General features: G+C 39.5%; 1 protein-coding gene across 1 annotated transcript in view; it reads left to right on the top strand.

The window, feature by feature from the left end:
• The window catches only part of RALGAPB (Ral GTPase activating protein, beta subunit (non-catalytic)), a 107,657-nt gene that overhangs the window by 64,105 nt on the left and 23,643 nt on the right, over positions 1 to 19,909 (top strand). The window contains exons 15-21 of the mRNA XM_011929208.1: positions 386 to 515; positions 2,726 to 2,847; positions 7,417 to 7,599; positions 8,679 to 8,830; positions 14,215 to 14,402; positions 16,650 to 16,756; positions 18,606 to 18,758. Coding sequence (XP_011784598.1) covers positions 386 to 515; positions 2,726 to 2,847; positions 7,417 to 7,599; positions 8,679 to 8,830; positions 14,215 to 14,402; positions 16,650 to 16,756; positions 18,606 to 18,758 — 1,035 coding nt within the window. The remainder of the gene's footprint in view (positions 1 to 385; positions 516 to 2,725; positions 2,848 to 7,416; positions 7,600 to 8,678; positions 8,831 to 14,214; positions 14,403 to 16,649; positions 16,757 to 18,605; positions 18,759 to 19,909) is intronic.

Genomic DNA, 19,909 nt, shown 5'->3' with positions numbered 1-19,909 from the left:
CGGGAGGCGGAGCTTGCAGTGAGCTGAGATCTGGCCACTGCACTCCAGCCTGGGCGACAGAGCAAGACTCTGTCTCAAAAAATAAAAATAAAAAAAAATTAAAAAAAGAAAAAGCTGGGCCAGCCCTTTGTAAATAGTGGCAGAGAAGACCCCAGTATGGGCACCTGTAGTAGTGAAACCCTTCATACCCTCCAGTAGATGTGTCTATGTAAAAAAAGACCGCAGTGGTTTTAATCCCTTGTCAATTTCTATCTATTAGTATCAGTTTGTACTATTCAGTTGGCACATTCTGCTTTATCAACATGGTTTTTAATGATTGACCTTTATTTGTACTCGTAAACTGTGATGTAACCCTCAAACACTTGATTCATTTTCATTTGACTAGGGTGGTGGAGAAAATAACCTGAAGAGTCATAGTCGCACCAATAGTGGTATTAGTTCAACAAGTGGTGGAAGCACGGAGCCCACGACTCCCGATAGTGAGAGACCTGCTCAAGCTCTCTTAAGAGATTATGGTTAGTCGTGTTTCTTTTGAAATTCAAAGTTTAATAGAATGACTTTAATGCTTACATTTATAAAACATTACAAATTTTAATGTTCATGTTTTTTATGTACCTTAGTGTAATAGAGAGGATGTCAATCTTAAGAAGCTAAGAAAAAGAAAACAAATCTTTTTAATTTAGCTGTATAGCTTTTGGGTAGTATATTAGATTTGGGGTAGTATATTAGATTTTATAATTGATAGTAATGGGTGATCAGGAAACATTTCTGAATTCTCTACTATGTGTGGTGGTAGAGAACCAAATAAGATGTGAGCTCTGCCTCAGAGCTCACAGTGTAGTGGCAGAGATGTCCAATAAGGCAGTTATTGCAGTGTGGCAAGGAGGGTGATGGGGGATGTATTAGATAGCAGCCCAGAGGAAAGCGTGTCTTCATGTTAAAACCTGTGTACTCCCTACTGTAGCTCACTAGATTCATTAGCCCTGAAACATTTTTATTTTTTGTCCTGCCAACTAAAACATTTGCCAGCCAAGCATCCTATACAAGGTTGTCCCCTACCTTGGGCAGTTGTTTTATGGGTTCTGTGAGTTTATAGGTACCTTTATGTTTTTCTGCATAAGTACTAACAGTGTATTGAATCTGTGAGCACTTATCCAACTAGATTGGAGTGATATCTAGATTCTTAGATGTGAGTTTAATTTTTTAATTATCTGGAGAGTTAATGAGCCACGTTCATGAGGTTCATGAGGCATGTCATGAGCCATGTTCGTGAGTTCATGAATTCATGAGGCATGTTTCTGTGGTTGAAGTTTGCAACAAGTATCCTTGAACATATCAGGTATATAAAGCCATTGTGTGGATATTTGACACATTTAAATATTATATTTGTGAAGAAGTTATTTAAATTATCTTATTCACTGTGTATGTAGATTTAGGCATTCTATAGGTTGAAAATTATTTTTTATGCTTTCTAAAATGTTTAAGCTAAATAAATTTTTCAATACTGGCTAGGCGCAGTGGCTCATGCCTGTGATCCCAGCACTTTGGGAGGCCAAGGTGGGCGGATCACCTGAGGTCAGGGGTTCGAGACCAGCCTGTGAAACCCTATCTCTACTAAAAATACAAAAATTAGCTGGGGATGGTGGCAGGCAACTGGAATCCCAGTTACTCGGGAGGTCAGGGCAGGAGGCTCGCTTGAACCCGGGAGGCAGAGGTTGCCGTGAGCCAAGATTGCGCCACTGTATTCCAGCCTGGGCAACAGAGCGAGACTCCATCTCAAAACAAAACAAAACAAAAACAAAGAAAAAAAGAAATTTTCATTACTGCGTGTATTCTAATATAAATGTTTTAAGTGATTATTGTTTGTTTTAGCATTTTGAACTGGTGTTAGTGAGCTCTGCTTGTAATGTCGTAAACTATTTTTTACTAAGAAATCCTGATTTGTGTTAGTGTCGCATGAGTGTCTCTCTTTAATGATCATTCCTTTTTCTGTTGTCACTGCCCTCTTTCTGATAGGATCGACAGGTATAATGTCCCTAAAGCTTCCTTTATAAATTCAGTTTAATTTGTCCTTATTTAATTTTTCCTAATTTCCTACTAGCTAACTAGTGATTGCTTTTAAATATAGATTGGAGCCCAAATAAAAATACGGTGGCTTGGTTATTTAATTTTTTTAGAAGTATTAAAGTAATCCTGGAGAATTAAATGTTAAAGTGTGTTTGAAAAGGCATTGCATGTGAGTTTTGATGGCTTAAACCCTGTGAGTAAATTCAACAGATGCTTGCTTTAGAGTACTTCCCAGCATCTGAGGAGGCTGTAAAATTAGAATTCTTTCCTCTATAAAGTTTGAAGGAAATGATTGATAGCCTTTTCATCACTCTTTTTGAAAATGTACCTCTCTATGAGTTGATAATTTAGAAACTTCAAGATTTACGTTGTTATAAAAATGACACTGAAACTGCCAAATCCCACAGTTGTGTGAAAGTGCATGAACCAGGAGCTAGAAGCTGCTCTGGTCTAGCACATGTGCCTGTGCACCGTGTAGTTGGGCTTGGCACTCAACCCAGTGGGGTGGGGAGCATAGCACTGTGTGGGTGCCCGTCGTTCTCACTGTGGCTGCTGTGGTCTGTGCCTAGTGGATGCTGTGCTTCTCGTTACTAATGCTTAGTTGTTTTCCCTCCCTGTGGGATGTGGCATTGGGGTTATATCCTAGCTCTTAATACAGATTCAGCTGCTGGGCTCCTGATTCGCAGCATTCATCTCGTCACCCAAAGACTCAACTCCCAGTGGCGCCAAGACATGAGCATATCACTGGCAGCTTTAGAGCTCCTCTCTGGCCTTGCAAAGGTGAGGAAGACAGTCCTTTTATTTTAACCCAACAGCCTTGGGCCGTGGTTCTTTTTTCTGTATCTCTTGACCCCTTGTGTGGGTATTTTAGTGTTGATCATACTCAAACATAGTTTATATCCAAAGTGTGCAAAGTTAAGCCTCCAAGTGATATTCTATGAAATGAACTTTACTTTTTAGAAATAGATTCAAAGAGTATGAATGAGATTTTTACTGTTAAATTATAGGAAACATTTCAATACTTGTCATTTATTTATTTGCATATGATAATAAAATACATATTGATTTTGTAAAAAATGGTTATCCTAATGTATACCATTTGGGATTACCTGTGGCTCTGCCATCCTCCGTTATCAGAGATAAGTGAAAATTGGCTACACTTTTTTTTTTTTTTTTTGTGACAGAGTCTTGCTCTGTCGCCCAGGCTGTAGTGCAATGGTGCAAACTCGGCTCACTGCAGCCTCTGCTTCCAAGCAATTCCCCTGCCTCAGCCTCTTGACTAGCTGGGATTACAGGCATACGCCATCACAGCCAGCTAATTTTTGTACTTTTGGTAGCGATGGGGTTTCACCATGTTGGCCAGACTGATCTCGAACTTCTGACCTCAAGTGATCCACCCGCCTTGGCCTCCCAAAGTAACAGGATTACAGGTGTGAGCCACTGCACCCAGCCTTAGCTACACTTTTCAGATTTCTTTCACAGCCATTATTTCAGTTTTGTGGAAACTTAGAGCTTGGTGGTCATTTGTGCTTCTCTAAGTGTATTCTTTCTTTTGAGATGAAATTCGTATAATATAAAATTAGCCATTTAAAAACAAACAATTCAGTGACTTGGTACATTCACAGTGTTGAGCAACTTCTACTTATAGGTCTAAAATGTTTTTATCATCCCTAAAGGAAACCCCATACCCATGAAGCAGTTTTGCTTCAGTCTACCCACCCCCCTCCTCTGACAACCACCAGTCTGCATTTCATCTCAATGGATCCACCTATTCTGGACATTTCATATAAATGGAATCATACAATGTGTGACCTTTTGTGTCTGGTTTCTTTCACTAAGCATAATGTTTTCAAGTTTCATTTATGTTGTAGAATGTGTCACAACTGTATTCCCTTTTATGACTGGATAATATTTCATTGTGTGTATATACCCCAGTTTATCCGTTTATCAGTTGATGGACATTTGGGTTGTTTTAATCTTTAGGCTGTTGTCAGGCTAGTGCTGCTGTGAACATGTATGTACATGTATTTGTTTGAATACCAGTTTTCAATTCTTTTGAATGTACACCTAGGAGCAGAATTACTGGGTCATATGGTAACCCTATGTTTAACTTTTTGAGGAACTGCCAAACTGTTTTTCACAGTAACTGAATCATTTTACATTCCCAATGTATGAGAGTTTCACTTTCTTTGCATTTTCTCTAACGTCTAAGTGTTTTCTTGTCAGTAAGATGAGCAGGATTATCTTACATATAATATATAATTGAGGAAATATAGAAAATATTTTGTGAACAAAAAGCTGATGAACAGGTGCTACTGTCTGGGATGATACGGTTCAAATCCTCATTTTTCAGTTGTGGGAATAGGTGTCAGAGGCTGTGACTTACCTAAGCCATAAGAAACAAAATAAGCGATAAAACCTAAGGTGTTCTTACCACCACTTAGAGTTTACCTCAAAGATCCTCCAGAATGGACATCATAATTTTGTGAGAAGCACTTACTAGTACAGAAAATAAAAAACAACCGTTTGCGAGACACACAGGACCACACTGCTGTCTTTGAGAGCAAGGTACTATTTCCTGTAACCTTTAGTACACTCAGTAGTAAGGAATAATTAGTCCTAGACGGAGCACTGCTCTGGACATGCCTAACAATTCATAAAGGGCTAACACTTCCTGATTTTATAATTTACTGTAAGGCTACAGTAAATCAAAACAGCCTGGTATTGGCATAGGGGTGGACAAATTGATTGGTGGAAGAAAATAGTATATCTATACATAAGTGGTCATCTCATTTTTGGTGCAAAGGTAATTCAAAGGAGAAAGGATGGTCTTTTCAGCCAGAGGTACTATAAAACAATTGGATATTCATACACAAAAAACAAAAAATTTTGATTCATACCTTGCACTGTGAACAAAAATTAACTCAGACTGGCTGGGCACGGTGGTTCATGCCTATAATCCCAGCACTTTGGGAGGCTGAGGCAAGACGAGATCAGTCTGGGCAACATAGTGAGACTTTGTCTCTATTACATAAATATATATGTATAAACTAAACTATAAAACTTCCAGAAGAAAACAGGAGAAAATCTTTGTGACCTTGGGATAGATTTCTTAGATCTTACGCTGTAGAAGAACAAACTGGTATGTTGGACTTCAAAATTTAAAACTGCTGTTCTTTAGTAAACACTGTTAAAAGAATGAGATGACAAATCACAGGCTGGGAGGAAATGTTTACAAAGCATATATTTGATGAAAGATTTGTATTCAGATTACATAAAGAACTCTCAGAACTCAATAATAGCCTTTCCTTTTGGTGGTGCACAGCAGCAATATGGCGGTGAAAATTTCTAAGAAGAGGAGGTTTGATAGCATCTTAAGAAATAAACTGAGCGAGTTCTTCACTCAGAAGCTTGCAGAAGGTGACTGCTCTGGGGTTAAGGTCCAAGTTGTAACAACCAGGATAGAAATCACTACCTTAGCCTCCAGGATGCAGAATGTTCTTTGTGAAAAGAACCGCCGGATCTGTGAATTGGCCGAGGTAGTTCAGAAGAGGTTTGGCTTCCTTGAGGGCAGGTAAAGCTTTATGCTGAAAAGGTGGCCTAAAAGAATTCTCTATGCCATTGCCTAGACAGAGTCTGTGCTGTAAACTACTATTAGGGTTTGCTGTGAGGAGAGCCTTCTGTAGTGTGCTGTGGTTCATTATGGAGAGTGGGGCAAGGGCTACGAGTTCATGGTGTCAGGGAAACTCTAAGGGCAGAGAACTGAATCCATAAACTTTGTGTGTCATCTGATGATCCACAGTAGGGACCCTGTTAACTGCTACATTGATACCACCATCCACCATGTGCTGCTAAGACAGGGTTTGCTGGGCGTCAGAGTGAAGCTCATACGTTCTGTGCCCAAGTGGTAAGATTGACCTTAAGAATCCCCTGCCTGACCACGTGAGCACTGTGGACCCTAAAAATGAGATACTATTCGCCATGCCCATCTCAGGACAGATGGTTAGGAAGCCATGCTCTACCCAGCCCCAACTGCGTAATAGGGTCTCCTTGGCAGCTGGATCTGGAGTCTGGATGTTGCCTTGTAAGGACCTTTAATCTTTTAAAACAACAAAACAACAACAAAAGCCCTTAATAATACAGCAAACAACCCAATTAAAAATTGGGCAAAAGATTTGAATAGATGTTTTATCAGAGACGATATACAGATGGCAAATAAGCACATGAAAAAATACTCAATATCATTAATTATTAGGGAAATGCAATTAAAACCATGATGAGATACCACTGCAAATCTCTTAGAATGGCTGAAGTATAAAAGACTGGCCATACCAAATGTTGGTGAGGATGTGGAGGAACTATTGATGGGAATGTTAAATGGAACCACTATTTTGGAAAACAGCTTGGCTGTTCCTTAAAAAGGTAAGCATACACCTACATGTGACCCAATAATTCCACTCCTAGGAGATAAGAGAACATATATCGATACAAATACCTTGTACATGAGTGTTTATAGCAGCTGTAATTATAATATCCAGAAACTGGAAACAACCCAATGTCTGTTAATAGGTAACTAGATAAATTGTGGTATATCCATGTAATGGACTACTATTCAGCAATATAAATGAATGAACAATTGATACACCCAAAAGTGTAGCTAAATCTGAAAATAATTATGCTGAGTGAAAGAAACCAGACCAAAAAAAGGTACATATTGTATGACTTTTATATGATTTTATTTCTTTAAACTCTAGAAAATGCAAGCTAATCTATAGTGACAGCAGATCAGCAGTTGCTTAGGGAGAGGGGCAAAGAGGAGTGGGAGGAAGGATTACAAAGGTGCATGAAGAGATTTGGAGGTGATAGATATATCCACTGTCGATTGTGGTGATAGTTCACAGGTGCATACTTACGTCAGAATTGACCAATTGTATACTTGAAATATTGGGCAATTTACTGTATGACAGTTATGCCTCTGAGCAGCTGCACAGAACTTTCTGCAGAACCTAGAGCATCACTGTGAGGTTGGGTTAGGGGTTTAAAAATGTGCCCATGTTCTTTCAGTCTCTGGCAATGATGGACAGGTGTACCCAATGGGTTTGGGTTTTAGGGCATGAAAAACTATCCTAAAATGAAATACTGTTTCAGCACTTGAAAAATGCCCCTATTTTTGGGGGAGTATTACAATACATCTGAAATAATCTGTTCCTATGTATAAATAATATAAAAAAGCAAGGCTTCCTGTAGTGTATCACATTGTCAAATAGGTCAAGCTTCAGTACAAATGCTTTGAAATTGGTACAGCAATTCCTGGCTGACTGTTTTTGTTCTCCAAATGAATATGCTTAGGTAAAGGTGATGGTTGACTCAGGAGACCGGAAGCGAGCCATCAGTTCGGTGTGCAGCTACATTGTGTATCAGTGTAGTCGGCCAGCTCCTTTTCACTCTAGGGATCTGCACTCCATGATAGTGGCAGCTTTTCAGTGTCTCTGTGTTTGGCTGACAGAGCACCCTGATATGCTTGATGAAAAGGTGAGTTTATTTTATTTTAAACCATTAAGTAAAAACAAAAATGTATGCTAGCAAAATGCCTTTTGAAAGAGAATATCTAAATTTAAATATTGTACACTTCATAAACTGAAAATACTTGTTAGATTACAGTGAAACACTTGTCCTTTTGGGTACAACTTGAAAACTGTTCATTTTGCTTACATTTGGTTGCAAATTAAGTCATAGAGAAATTTTTTAGAAAGATGGGACCTTGACTAATCTATCTGAACTATCGAGACTGTTGTTTCTTGAAAGGATGGTAGCCTGGAGATAGCTAGTAGGCACTTCTGTCACCCTTCACCAAACAAAGAAGGGCAGATGATTGCCAGGCCGCAAACCTAGAGCACAGCTCGTCCTAAAGCTTGCTTCTATGGAAATATGTTACTCCGTACTCATTTCTTCACTCTTAAGTGGACGCAGATAACTAGTCCACGTTCCCAACCATTGTTCCACGTAATGTCTTCCTTATAGGGAAGCAGGTGTTATAAGGAATTTACAGCGCAAATAAAAGGAGAGATCATTCGATATTTATGAAAACCTTTATGTAGTTTAAGGAATAATATTGTTGATTAAATCTTAGTCATTTTCATTATGGCTTCTAAAGTTATAATACCAGAAATTACCTAAAAATGTCAATGACAAGATTTCCTTTGGATATTAATAATATGTCTTAAACCATCCCCCTCACTTTGATAGCTAAGTCCAAAGATGCTGTCTGTCTCTCTGTGGTTACACTATCCCAGGCTTAACTGAATTATTATTTAATCTCTGATTTGTGCTTTTGTGATTTACAGTCTTTGGTAATTTAACAAGAAAGTTGAATTGAATTTATTTATCTAACACTCTAAACACCAAAATTTAGTTCTTTAAAGAGAAATTGGGGGGTGGGGGTGTAAAGTTTATTATATTACTGTGAAATTAATATATACTCATTAAAGAAATTAGCAAGAATCTGGAGCCCTTCCACCAAAACAGAACCACTGCTAGCATGTGGATAGATTTCCTTGTCTTCTCATGAGAAAGATGTGTTACAAAAATTGATCTGCCTTTCCTGCTTTTAGGACTGCCTTAAGGAAGTACTGGAGATTGTGGAACTGGGTATCTCAGGAAGTAAGTCCAGGAACAGTGAGCAAGAGGTCAAGTACAAAGGAGATAAGGAGCCAAACCCTGCATCTATGAGGGTAAAGGATGCTGCTGAAGCCACCCTAACATGGTATGGAAGTGACTGCGCAGGGATTGTGCCTAGGAACTAGATGGGGTTAGCAGTGATCCATGTTGTTTCCTTTCCTTCCTGATTGTTCAGCATTGCGTTATGCAGCCCCTTTAGGATACTTTTTCTCCAGAAATAAAATGGAAAGAAAATCTATATTTTTTTTACCTGTTTTTTAGACCAAAAGAAACGAGGAACTTGGGATTGAGAGTTTGAGTTCTTCTTTTTCTATACCATTTGATGTTAATTCAAGTCATACCGTGTTAGAGCTAGACTTACTGTACCCCCTCACTTTGATGCTAAGTCCAGAGATGGTGTCTGTCTCTCTGTGGTTACACTATTAGATCTGCTTTACAGCTCAGTGGTCTGTATTCTCTGCTATACCGTTTATATTACATAGTATAGGTTCATTCAACCAAGATTTATGAACTCTCCTAAGAAATGAGAATAGGATCATAAAGATAAATCTGATTTAGTCACTATTATGTCTACCATCTTGTAGGGAAGATAAAATATGAACACAAATAGCTATAATATTAGGTGGAAAATAAGTGCTCCAAGAGAAGAGGTATAAATAAAATGCTAGGGAGTTGGAAGGAAGAAATGAATACTTCCAGATAAGGGGAAGTCAGAGTAACATTCTTAGGGAAAATGACATTGGACCTGACTCTGAGAGGATGGGTCAAGTTTGAGCCTCAAGCCAGAGTACAGGGTGGGTAAGAAGGCACCAAGACTGCTGTTTTGAGCATTTTGGTGTAGTAAAGGAGTAAAAACGGGGAGTTTGGTATCTTGAAAAAGAGTAGCAGAGAAAGTTGAGAGAGTTTATGTTTGGCTTGTAAGTGAGCATAGTGGAAAGAGGGAAGGAAGGCAGCTTAGCCACATTTGTGGACTGAATGGAACAGTTAGTGAAGATTAGGTGGAACCATAGTACACATGGAAAGACGAGGCTCATGAAAGGACATGTGCAGATGAAGGCTCAGAAAATATAAAAGCAGAAAGGAGGAGTGGCAAGTCAGTCTGGGCGGGGGCATCTTGGTCTTAGTAAAGCAGGCAAAACCGCTTGAAAATTTGTGTGTAAGTCAGCCCTTACCAAGATCCCAGCATCTTCTACGAGTTTAGTGGCCTGTTGCTTACTTGGGGCATGCACAGTGAAGTTGGATTTGTTTCTATTCCTGTGGGCTTAAGTCATTCAGTGAAGTTTTAGAAGAGTGCTTCCTGTCATTTAGTCCTGCTCACTATGCAAATGCTGGACTTTCGGTGACTTTATGGAGGTTTGGCAAATAGCTAGAAAATAATATTTTTAAAAAATGTGAATACAGCTACTGAAACATGCACTTATGCTGATGATGAATACTAGAAGTAATACAAGTTCAGAAAGAAGACCATGTGTGGGCCAGGGGAGCCTTAAAAGTGTCATAGGCCCGGGTGTAGTGGCTCATGCCTGTAATCCCTGCACTTTGGGAGGCCGAGGAGGGCGGATCACAAGGTCAGAAGATCGAGACCATCCTGGCCAACATGGTGAAACCCCGCCTCTACTAAAAATACAAAAATTAGCTGGGCGTGGTAGTAGTCGCAGCTATTCAGGAGGCTGAGGCAGAAGAATCGCTTGAACCCAGGACACGGAGGTTGCAGTGAGCCAAGATCACACCGCTGTACTTCATCCTGACGACAGAGTGAGGTTCCATCTCAGAAAAAAAAAAAAAAAAAGGTGTCATGGAACTAAAACTTGATGCATGTCTTGAAGAGTAAGAAGGATATGGAGAGAAAGGAGGGGACATTTCTCATTATACAAAAATAAACTTGCTCCATCCTAGCCTGGATGGGGTGTTCTATGAGTGCATGACTGGCAGTGAGGATTGCATATGTGCTCAGGGTGAGTAGAGTCTTGGGATGCTTCTTCTCAACCTCACCAGTAAGCTAGATGGCTTATCTGTTTCTCTTCAGCTGTATTGTCTCTGCTAGCAACTCAACAAATGGTATCTCCAATTTTCAGTCTTAACTGTCGTTGTGAAACGTGTCCCTAACCAGATTTCTGTGTTCTTTCACAATTGCTGCTTTGTGTTAGTATCATTGCTGTTTGCCAGTTATGCAAACACAGAACTTTGGCTGTTTGTCTGATTTGTCTTTCTGTCATTCCCCATGTAAAGCCAGTGACTGAGTTAAACAGATTTTATTTTTGTAAAATATTTCCTCCATCCTCTCCAACCTGGATAGCATCCTAGTCCAGGCCCTCCTCACTTCTTGCCCAGTTGCCCTATTTTTGATCTCTTAGCCCTTCTTGTTCATCTTTTATTCTATTGCAAAACTCATCGTCCTTAAGCACAATTTTGATTCTACTGCTTGAATGATTGAAAACCTTGAGTAGATCTGTTTCCTTCCTTGTTGTCTAAACTCCTTGATTTGGTTTTCAAGGGCACTATCTGATCTTTTCCACCACTGCTTTGCAGCTTGTCTCTTCTACCGCTGTCAGGCCTGACAGAGCACTGTGGCTATGAACTGGCTGTGCTTATACATGTTTATGCTCTTCCCCTGGGTTTCAGGACCTCTTTTTTCTTCCTTTGGCTACATCCTCCACTGTTCAGTGCTTATAGCAAATCTAGCTACCTCCATGGAGCCTTTGGTTATTCCGCTTCTAAAGATGACTCTTTTCTGCACTTCTGTGCTCATTCTCTCTGACCCTAATGCACAGCATGGAATTTTATACTGTCATGATTATACCTGGTTATGTGTGATGTGTGCTAGTGTTGTCTTCCCAGTCTTGGTAGAGAGCACGTTGGCTTCTTTGCCAACACAATGCTGAACACATAGTAGAAAATTATGGAGTACAGATTAGCTGGTTAGGTTTTTTTTCCCCTCTGTGTACACTAATACAAATTCAGGATTAGGGCTCTTGGAAGTCATTTCAACAGTCCCTTTGCCTGTCACCTTTAAGACATGTGTACCAAGTTATTTAGCCTCTAATTTGGGGATTTTCTAACCCCCAAGCTTGCCTATTTCATTTTGTTAAAGACTTGATACTTTACATCGAGCTAAAATCTCTCCCACTTCTATGCATTGGTTCTGATTCATACTTTTGATCATTAAATCCTTTTTGTCCAGGCAGTAGCAGTATCCAAAAGCAGTCCTCATGTTCTCTCTGGTTCACTTCTGCCATTACCTTCAGTTTTTTTTGTTTTTTTTTTTTAAATATTACAAAGATTCAAGTACCTTTATCATCCTGGTTATTCTCAACTGGCATAGGTTTGACTATGCGCCTCTTACAGGTGGTTTACAGAGTATAATACTCTATTATTTTTTATTGTTTTTCTTGAGACGGAGTCTCGCCCTGTCACGCAGGCTGGAGTGCAATGTCATTATGTTGGCTCACTGCAACTGCTGCCTCCCAGAGTCAAGCAATTCTCCTGCCTCAGCTTCCCGAGTACCTGGGACTACAGGGGTGTGCCACCACACCCTGCTGATTTTTGTATTTTTAGTAGAGACGGGATTTCTCCATGTTGGCCAAGCTGGTCTCGAACTCCTGACCTCAGGTGATCCACCCGCCTCGGCCTCCCAAAGTGCTGGGATTACAGGTGTGAGCCACCTGCACCTAGCAGAGTACAATATTCTAGATATGTTTTAATGATCTTTAAACTCTGTATAATATTACGTTTTCATTAAAATGTACTCAGACTGCATTGCATTTTTGAGAACTTGGTGATTTGTATTAAGTCAACTAAAATCCTTGAGTTTTTTTTCACACGTTTACCTTTCATCTGTTTTTCTCATCCTGTACTTGTTTGGGAGTGTTTGAAAGTAATGCACAGAACTTTACATTTAAACCTGAAGTTTCTTCATCTAAGATTTACCTCATTATTTGTAGTCTTTAAGATTCTTTTGGATCTCAGCTGTTTCTATGGTATATTATCTCTGCAGCTCAGCTTTTGGTCGACTGCACATTTAATGAGCATATCCTGTGTGTTCTAAATACATTGATAAAAATATTGAACAGATAGACTCACAAAGCACATTGTCAGAACATTTCCTTCAAGTCCACAGGGATTTTTAAATCTATCTACAAGTTCATGATATTATATGAAACAGCATTTCATATAATATGAAATGGGAGTAATAATGGTATATGGGAATAATAGTGGTACCTATGAGAATAGGATTATTAGGATATTATGTGAATTGTTGTGATATGATATTATATCGCATAATATTATAACAATTCCATCAGATAGGTACCATTATTATTCCCATTTTATAATGAAGGAGCTGTAGCACAGAAAGAAAGTATCTTAAAATTAAAACAAAGATTTTATCTTGTGGTTCTAATACCATCCACCCCTTCATATGCATCTCATTTGGAAAACCAGTATTCCACAACACATTTGTCATCTCAACTCTCAGCTTGAATGGCCTCTCCTCTTTCACTCTGAGGTGTGAACCCAAAGATCTCTAACAATGGAAAGGAACATTGCTCAACAGATTATTTTTCTTCCATTTACTCTCCTCTTAAAAGGAAGACTGTCTCAGAACTTCAGGTACCAGGAAAACTTGGCATTAGTTCAGGCCTCTAATGGTTTGCAGAAAATAGGAGAAACACCAGGAGATCAATAATGAGAAAATATGGCTTTTAAACACCAGGAGATCAATAATGAGAAAATATGGCTTTGGTTTTCTAAAATGGGATAGAGATGGTTGTCACAAAGCATATGGAGCCGGGCACGGTGGCTCACGCCTATAATCCCTGCACTTTGGGAGGCTGAGGCGGACAGATCATGAGGTCAGGAGATCGAGACCATCTTGGCTAACATGTTGAAACCCCATCTCTACTAAAAATACAAAAAATTAGCCGGGCGTGGTGGCGGGTGCCTGTAGTCCCAGCTACTCGGGAGGCTGAGGCAGGAGAATAGCATGAACCCAGGGCAGAGCTTGCAGTGAGCTGAGATCGCGCCACTGCACTCCAGCCTGGGTGACAGCGAGACTGCCTCTAAATAAATAAATAAATAAAAGCATATGGAATACGAGCTTGCTGTATTCCATGCAAGATTCTAAGATGTCAAATCAAATAGGTTGCCTGTAAGGGAGTAGGTCACTGAGATCAAATTATACCAGCTTAACCGCATTTTCTCTTCTGGATGTGGACCAGGCTGGAAAGGCAGATTAAATGACTCTGAAATAGACATACAAGTATGCATCTGGGGTAAAGGGCTTTTTAATCTTGGAGGGGAGAGTCTGGACAGTATGCCATGGCATTCACTACAAGGAGTAAATCTGACCTGTCAAGAAGCATGGCTGTGGTCCATTAAAATTCAGAAGAGTGAAAGGGGACACATTGATGCACAAGGTAAACTGAAGATTTTACTTTGGGAATTAACTGTTATCTTTTCCATTCTCTGTAGCATTATGCAGTTGCTCGGCGCATTTCCTTCACCTAGTGGTCCTGCCTCTCCTTGTAGTCTTGTGAATGAGACCACTTTGATTAAATACTCCAGGCTGCCAACCATAAACAAGCATAGTTTCCGGTACTTTGTCTTGGATAACAGTGTCATCCTGGCAATGCTGGAACAACCTCTTGGAAATGAGCAGAGTAAGTTTTAGTACTTTGAGACTTCTCTACTGCTTAATCAGTGTTACCAGTACCATGAAACTGTTTCCAGGATCTGGGAAGGACAGCCTACAGATTCAAAGTAGGTCAGAAAGACTTCTAGCTGTGGGACGATAGCACCTGAAAAATAGGAGGCCAAAAAATAGAATATACATATTAGATAGAGTCTTTTAAAGGCTCTTGATGTGCATCTGAACTAGCTGTGTAGTTTTATAAAAGGTGATGTGTTAGTGGGATCCATTGTGGTGTTTATCTTTGTCACTTTTTCTTCCCCTTTATAAACTTTGGATCCTGCCCCTCTGCTCCCCTCCCTCTCACTCCTCATGTTCTGTATCAATTGTTGGTGCCACCTACATAGGCTAGAAATTTGAGGAGTTATCTTTACCTGCTCCTTCCTGTTACTCACTTATGTAATTAGTTTCTAAGTTTCCATCTTCCCAGGGACCCTTGGATCTTTCCTTTCCTCTGTATTTTCCCGATACATCGAAGTGCAGGTCCTTAATATTTCTCACCTAGATTATTACAGTTGTTTCCTACCTACTGTGATTCCTCCAACCCTCAAACCCCTTGCCGGTTCTAACATGTGTTTTCCCTACTTCCATCCTACTTGCTGCCACCATAGTATTCATCCTCAACTACAAATGACCATGCAGCGCCCTACTGAAAACTCTGCAGTGATTTTCCAGCAGCACAACATGCACTGTTTTCCTCCTTTCCCTCCCTCTCAGTTATAAGCCATCTCACAATATGTGATAAAAACTGCGACCCAAACTATCCACAAGAACATTTTTTTTTTTTCTGATGGTAATTGACATCAGCCAGTATGTAAAAGAAGCATGTTCTCAGACCCTTGTTGCTGGGAAGGGGAAGGAGAGTGAAGGTTACAGAATATGTGGGTATAAAGTGACCCATGGAATCACTTGGTACACAATTCCCTTAGTTATGAGTGAAAAACGCAGGCTCACAGAGGGTATATGACTTGCCCAGGGTTACTTGGGACTAGAGCCCAGATTTTCTAAACCCTGTATTGTCCCTTTCTGTTATTGTTGTCGTGCAGTGATAGGACTTACTCAGTGATTAAAGATTTGCCTTCTTGCCTTTGTAAAGGTGAAGAGTCCTGTGCTAATTTTGTTGATTATATGAGTAGGAGCTCATAAATCCATAAAGTGAAAGTGAGACATTTCCCTGTAGTTTGAGATGAAAAGAATACCATCAGAACCTTCTGTTGTGTTGTGGTGAGATGCCGTGACATTAATATCAAATAGAATGGTGCGTTTTATTACTGCCTAACTTCAGAAGTGCTACTCCCAAGTCTTTTCTACAGGCATTTCATCCTTTTCTACCCTAGACCTGGAGCTTGCTTGACTTTCTTTCCTAGCCTGTGCCTATTCATGATTCCTCCAGCCTCCTACTCCCAAGCCATCTGCTGAGGAGTCTGCAAAATCCCAGTGTCCCCTTCAGGCTTCCTGGCCTTTTTCCAGCTTTTTAAAGACTCTCCTACTTTCATTCCAAATAATTTCATTGCATAGGAAGTTTACCAAAAATGTAAGCCGTTGGAATTGTATAGATTTACAAGGACATTTTAGTAGTTTATTGTAATAATAAGAAATTATAGAGAAATTTGAAGGCGTTTGACTCCCACACCTGAGACAGAAGAATAAAAAGAAGGATCTGGGTCACTCAGGAAGTCCATTCTGAGTTTTTTTTTCACCCCCACCATGCCCCTGAACTTCTGCTAAGATGGAACAGTGTCTATCTGTGGCGGGCAGTGGTACACAAAGGCATGGGCAGATATAACACTAACACTGCAAACATCCAGTCTATCTTTCTGCACTTAAAGTGTTCCCAATATTGGGAGGTTAAGAGTATTTACTGGACAGTGTTTCCCACAAATGTGTACATGTACCACTGGAGGTATGTGAGATGATCTTAGTTGATATATTAGTGAATATAATTTAATGTTTTTTTAAGCATATGCTTTAAAATTATGTAATTAGCACGCCAAAATTCATGATTTTCCATTTAGAGATGCACAATAGTGGTTGATGTAAAGTAATAGTACTTAGAGTACATGGGTATGGCAGAAACCACAGAGGTGGTACACAAAAGATCAAAGCTTAGGAAACACTGTTGGGCCTTTGGTTGTGAGAAGCTCTGCAGTTGATAACAAGTTTATTTTAAATGGTTGTTGTCTGAAATTAAAACTTTTATATACATATTTTATTCTAGATGATTTTTTCCCCTCTGTCACTGTGCTGGTCCGGGGGATGTCTGGAAGACTTGCTTGGGCACAACAGCTTTGTCTTTTACCCAGAGGAGCAAAAGCAAATCAGAAGGTATTCATCAGAAGTTACAGGGAAGTGTGTGTGTGTTTTGTAATTTAAAGGTTAGATAACATTCCAACAGAAAACACAGATCAAATAAATATTTTTGATCCCTAGCCAGATTCTCAGTCAGTGGGTTCATATCAGAATCATCTAGGAACCTAGAATTCCAGATCTACTCAATTACTCTTTAAAGACATCTTTAAGGCAGGTGTCTTTCCAAAAAGCTTTGCAGGTCATCCTGGCATCTACTTAGGAGTAATTGCTGTTGTGGACAATGGCCCCAGCTTTTTTCCATGTAATTTTACATGTAATAAAAGTCAGGTATATACCATATGTGAAAAAAGTTTGGCGGGACTTCTGATGTGTCCAGCAACAGGACTTAGTTTCACATTGTTTTATATGATTTGTTCTAACATAGTAATTGGTAATATAGTGTATACATTTATTTTTTTTTTTTAAAAGTGTTAGAGTCTTGTTTGTTGCCCAGGCTAGAGTGCAGTGGTGTAATCATGGCTCACTGCAGCCTAAACTCCTGGGTTCCAGTGATCCTCTTGTCTCAGCCTCCTGAGTAGCTGAGACTATAGGCACGTGCCATGGCACCCAGCTCATTTTTAAAATTTTTTGTAGAGACAGGGTCTTGCTTTGTTGCCCAGGCTGATCCCAAACTCCTGTCTTCAAGTGATCTTTCCACCTCAGCTTCCCAAAGTGTTAGGATTACAGATGTGAGCTGTCACACCCAGCCTAATTAAAAAAAATATGTATATATATATCTATATATATACACACACACACCACACACACACACACACACACACAGACACATACACATATATATGCTGTGTATAATTTAATGAAATCTTTTGGGGTGCAGTTTATTTTATTACATTTGTAATTATGTGAATAATACTTGAAAATTTGGAAAATTCAGATAACGAAGAAATTTTAAATCACCTTTACTCACTACCCAGAGGAATATAACCACTGCTAATATTTTACTGGATTTCCTTCCCATTTTTTTCTTTTCATAAACAATAACACTTGAATAGAATTTGAGTAATTTTGTGTACTGCTCTTTTCACTTATAACATTGTAAGCTTTTACTTCTGCTACTAAAAATTTTAAATATGACTTAATATTTCACCAACATTTAAGAGACACCACAAAATTGGAGCATGTGCCTAAAATCATTTAATATCTTAGATGTCTCTGTTAGATGAGATGTGTTTTTCACCCAGTAAGGAACACTCGTCTGTTTTTTCTTGGGGGTACAGATCACATTCTGTCAGCAACTCTGTAATTTAGCATTGAAGACTGAAGAGGAAGGGGACCAGGAAAGGAGCTAAAATTTGTTTAGCGTTCACCATATATATATTAAAGCATGGATTTGGAGCTATGGAGACCTAGATTTGGTGCCCATACTCTCAATTAAGCCATATTAAGGTTCTTGTTAAAAATCACTTTCTAGAGATGCCCAGTGAAGCCAAGCTTGTCTTTAATTATATGGAATGATGTGAAAGCCCCTGGGGAAGAAAGTTTGAGTCTTAAAGCTCCAAAATGCTTTACCCACTGGATTACCACTGAATGTGGGAGATTCAGGCCTGCAGCAGTAGAGGTCCATAGCCCATTTGTCAGTCATGGGATCTATAAGAAGTCGGTGAATATTTTTAGAAAAATAGAGTACATAGGGGCACAGGCTACTTTCCTTTACTGTTATCTGTAGCATTTGCAGGTGCTGAGTGAGTTTTTGTGACATGTAATCCTAGGGAAACACAGCCATCTAAGAGACCAGGGAAATCCATGTCATTACAGATGGGTGTTGGACCCTATATAATAAACAAAAGGTTACTTGTTTTAACAGCTTTTTGTGCCTGAACCTCGCCCAGTTCCTAAAAATGATGTTGGATTTAAATATTCTGTGAAACACCGGCCATTTCCTGAAGAGGTGGACAAGATACCTTTTGTGAAAGCAGATCTCAGCATTCCAGATTTGCATGAAATAGTCACTGAAGAAGTAAGTACATTATTTTTAGCTGTCGTCAAGGGGACGGATAGAAACATTCTTACAACTTCCATGGTCAAGCCAATGCTTTTAGTGTTGTTGGAGATGATTTATAAGATGACATGGGTCTCCATCATCCAAGAGGTTGCCATGTTTAAGACGAATATAGATTGTGGCTGATCGAAAGGAACTGCACATCTCTTAGAGCTGTCACTGGGCTGCCTGGCTGTTCATGGTAGGTTTCAGTAGTGTAGTGACATGATCAGACTCTGTTAGTAGGGTTATTTGGAGAAGGAAGACCAGTTCAGAGACTATTATGTCAATCCAAGTCCTTATAAGAAAGGAAGGACTATTTCACTGATAGGGAAGTTTAATATATAAAATGTATTGTGGAGGCAGATCCAAGCAGTCTTGAATTGAAGAGGGAAGGAGAAGAACCAAAGAATTTTAGATTTTGAGCTTGAGTAACAAATATCAGTGCCATTTACAGAAATATAGACATTAGGAAGAGGATAGGTTTGGGAAGATGGGGAAAATGTATTTGGCTTTAGATTAATTTAGAGAGTTAATTAAGATAGCTGGCTCTTAGGTCAAGGGAGAATAATTTTAAGAAGTCGGGGACAGAAGTATATCAGGACATGAGAGAACAGAAGAGCAGGAATGGAGGAAGAGCTACACTAGCCAGTGCTGGAGAGACCAGGGAGAAGAAAGAATAGAAAAAGTTCCCTGGATTTTGGCATGAAATTTAGGTGACCTTTGAGAACAGGTGTGTACAGTAGGAGGGAGAGTTCAAAGGGCTGGGGAGTGAATGTATTGAGGGAGAGGCAGTGAATAGAAACCACACTGTTAACAGTAAAGGGAAGGGTACAGAATGGGTAATATTATAGAAGGAAATGGCCTCGTTAAGGAAAGAAAAGACTAGTTTTTTTGGTGGTGGTTTTTTTTTTTTTTTTTTTTTGAGATGGAGTTTTGCTCTTGTTGCCCAGACTGGAGTGCAGTTGCACATTCTCAGCTCACTACAATCTCTGCCTCCCGGGTTCAAGTGATTGTCTTGCCTCAGCCTCCTGAGTAGCTGTGATTACAGGTGCACGCCACCACACCCAGCCAATTTTTGTATTTTTAGTAGAGACGGGGTTTCACCATTTGGCCAAGCCGGTCTCGAA

This window comes from Colobus angolensis, unplaced genomic scaffold, assembly GCF_000951035.1.
Source record: "Colobus angolensis palliatus isolate OR3802 unplaced genomic scaffold, Cang.pa_1.0 Scaffold8, whole genome shotgun sequence".
Classification (NCBI taxonomy): Eukaryota; Metazoa; Chordata; class Mammalia; order Primates; family Cercopithecidae; genus Colobus; species Colobus angolensis.
The sequence above is the reverse complement of the archived record's forward strand: the minus strand, read 5'-3'. Positions and strand labels throughout refer to the sequence as shown.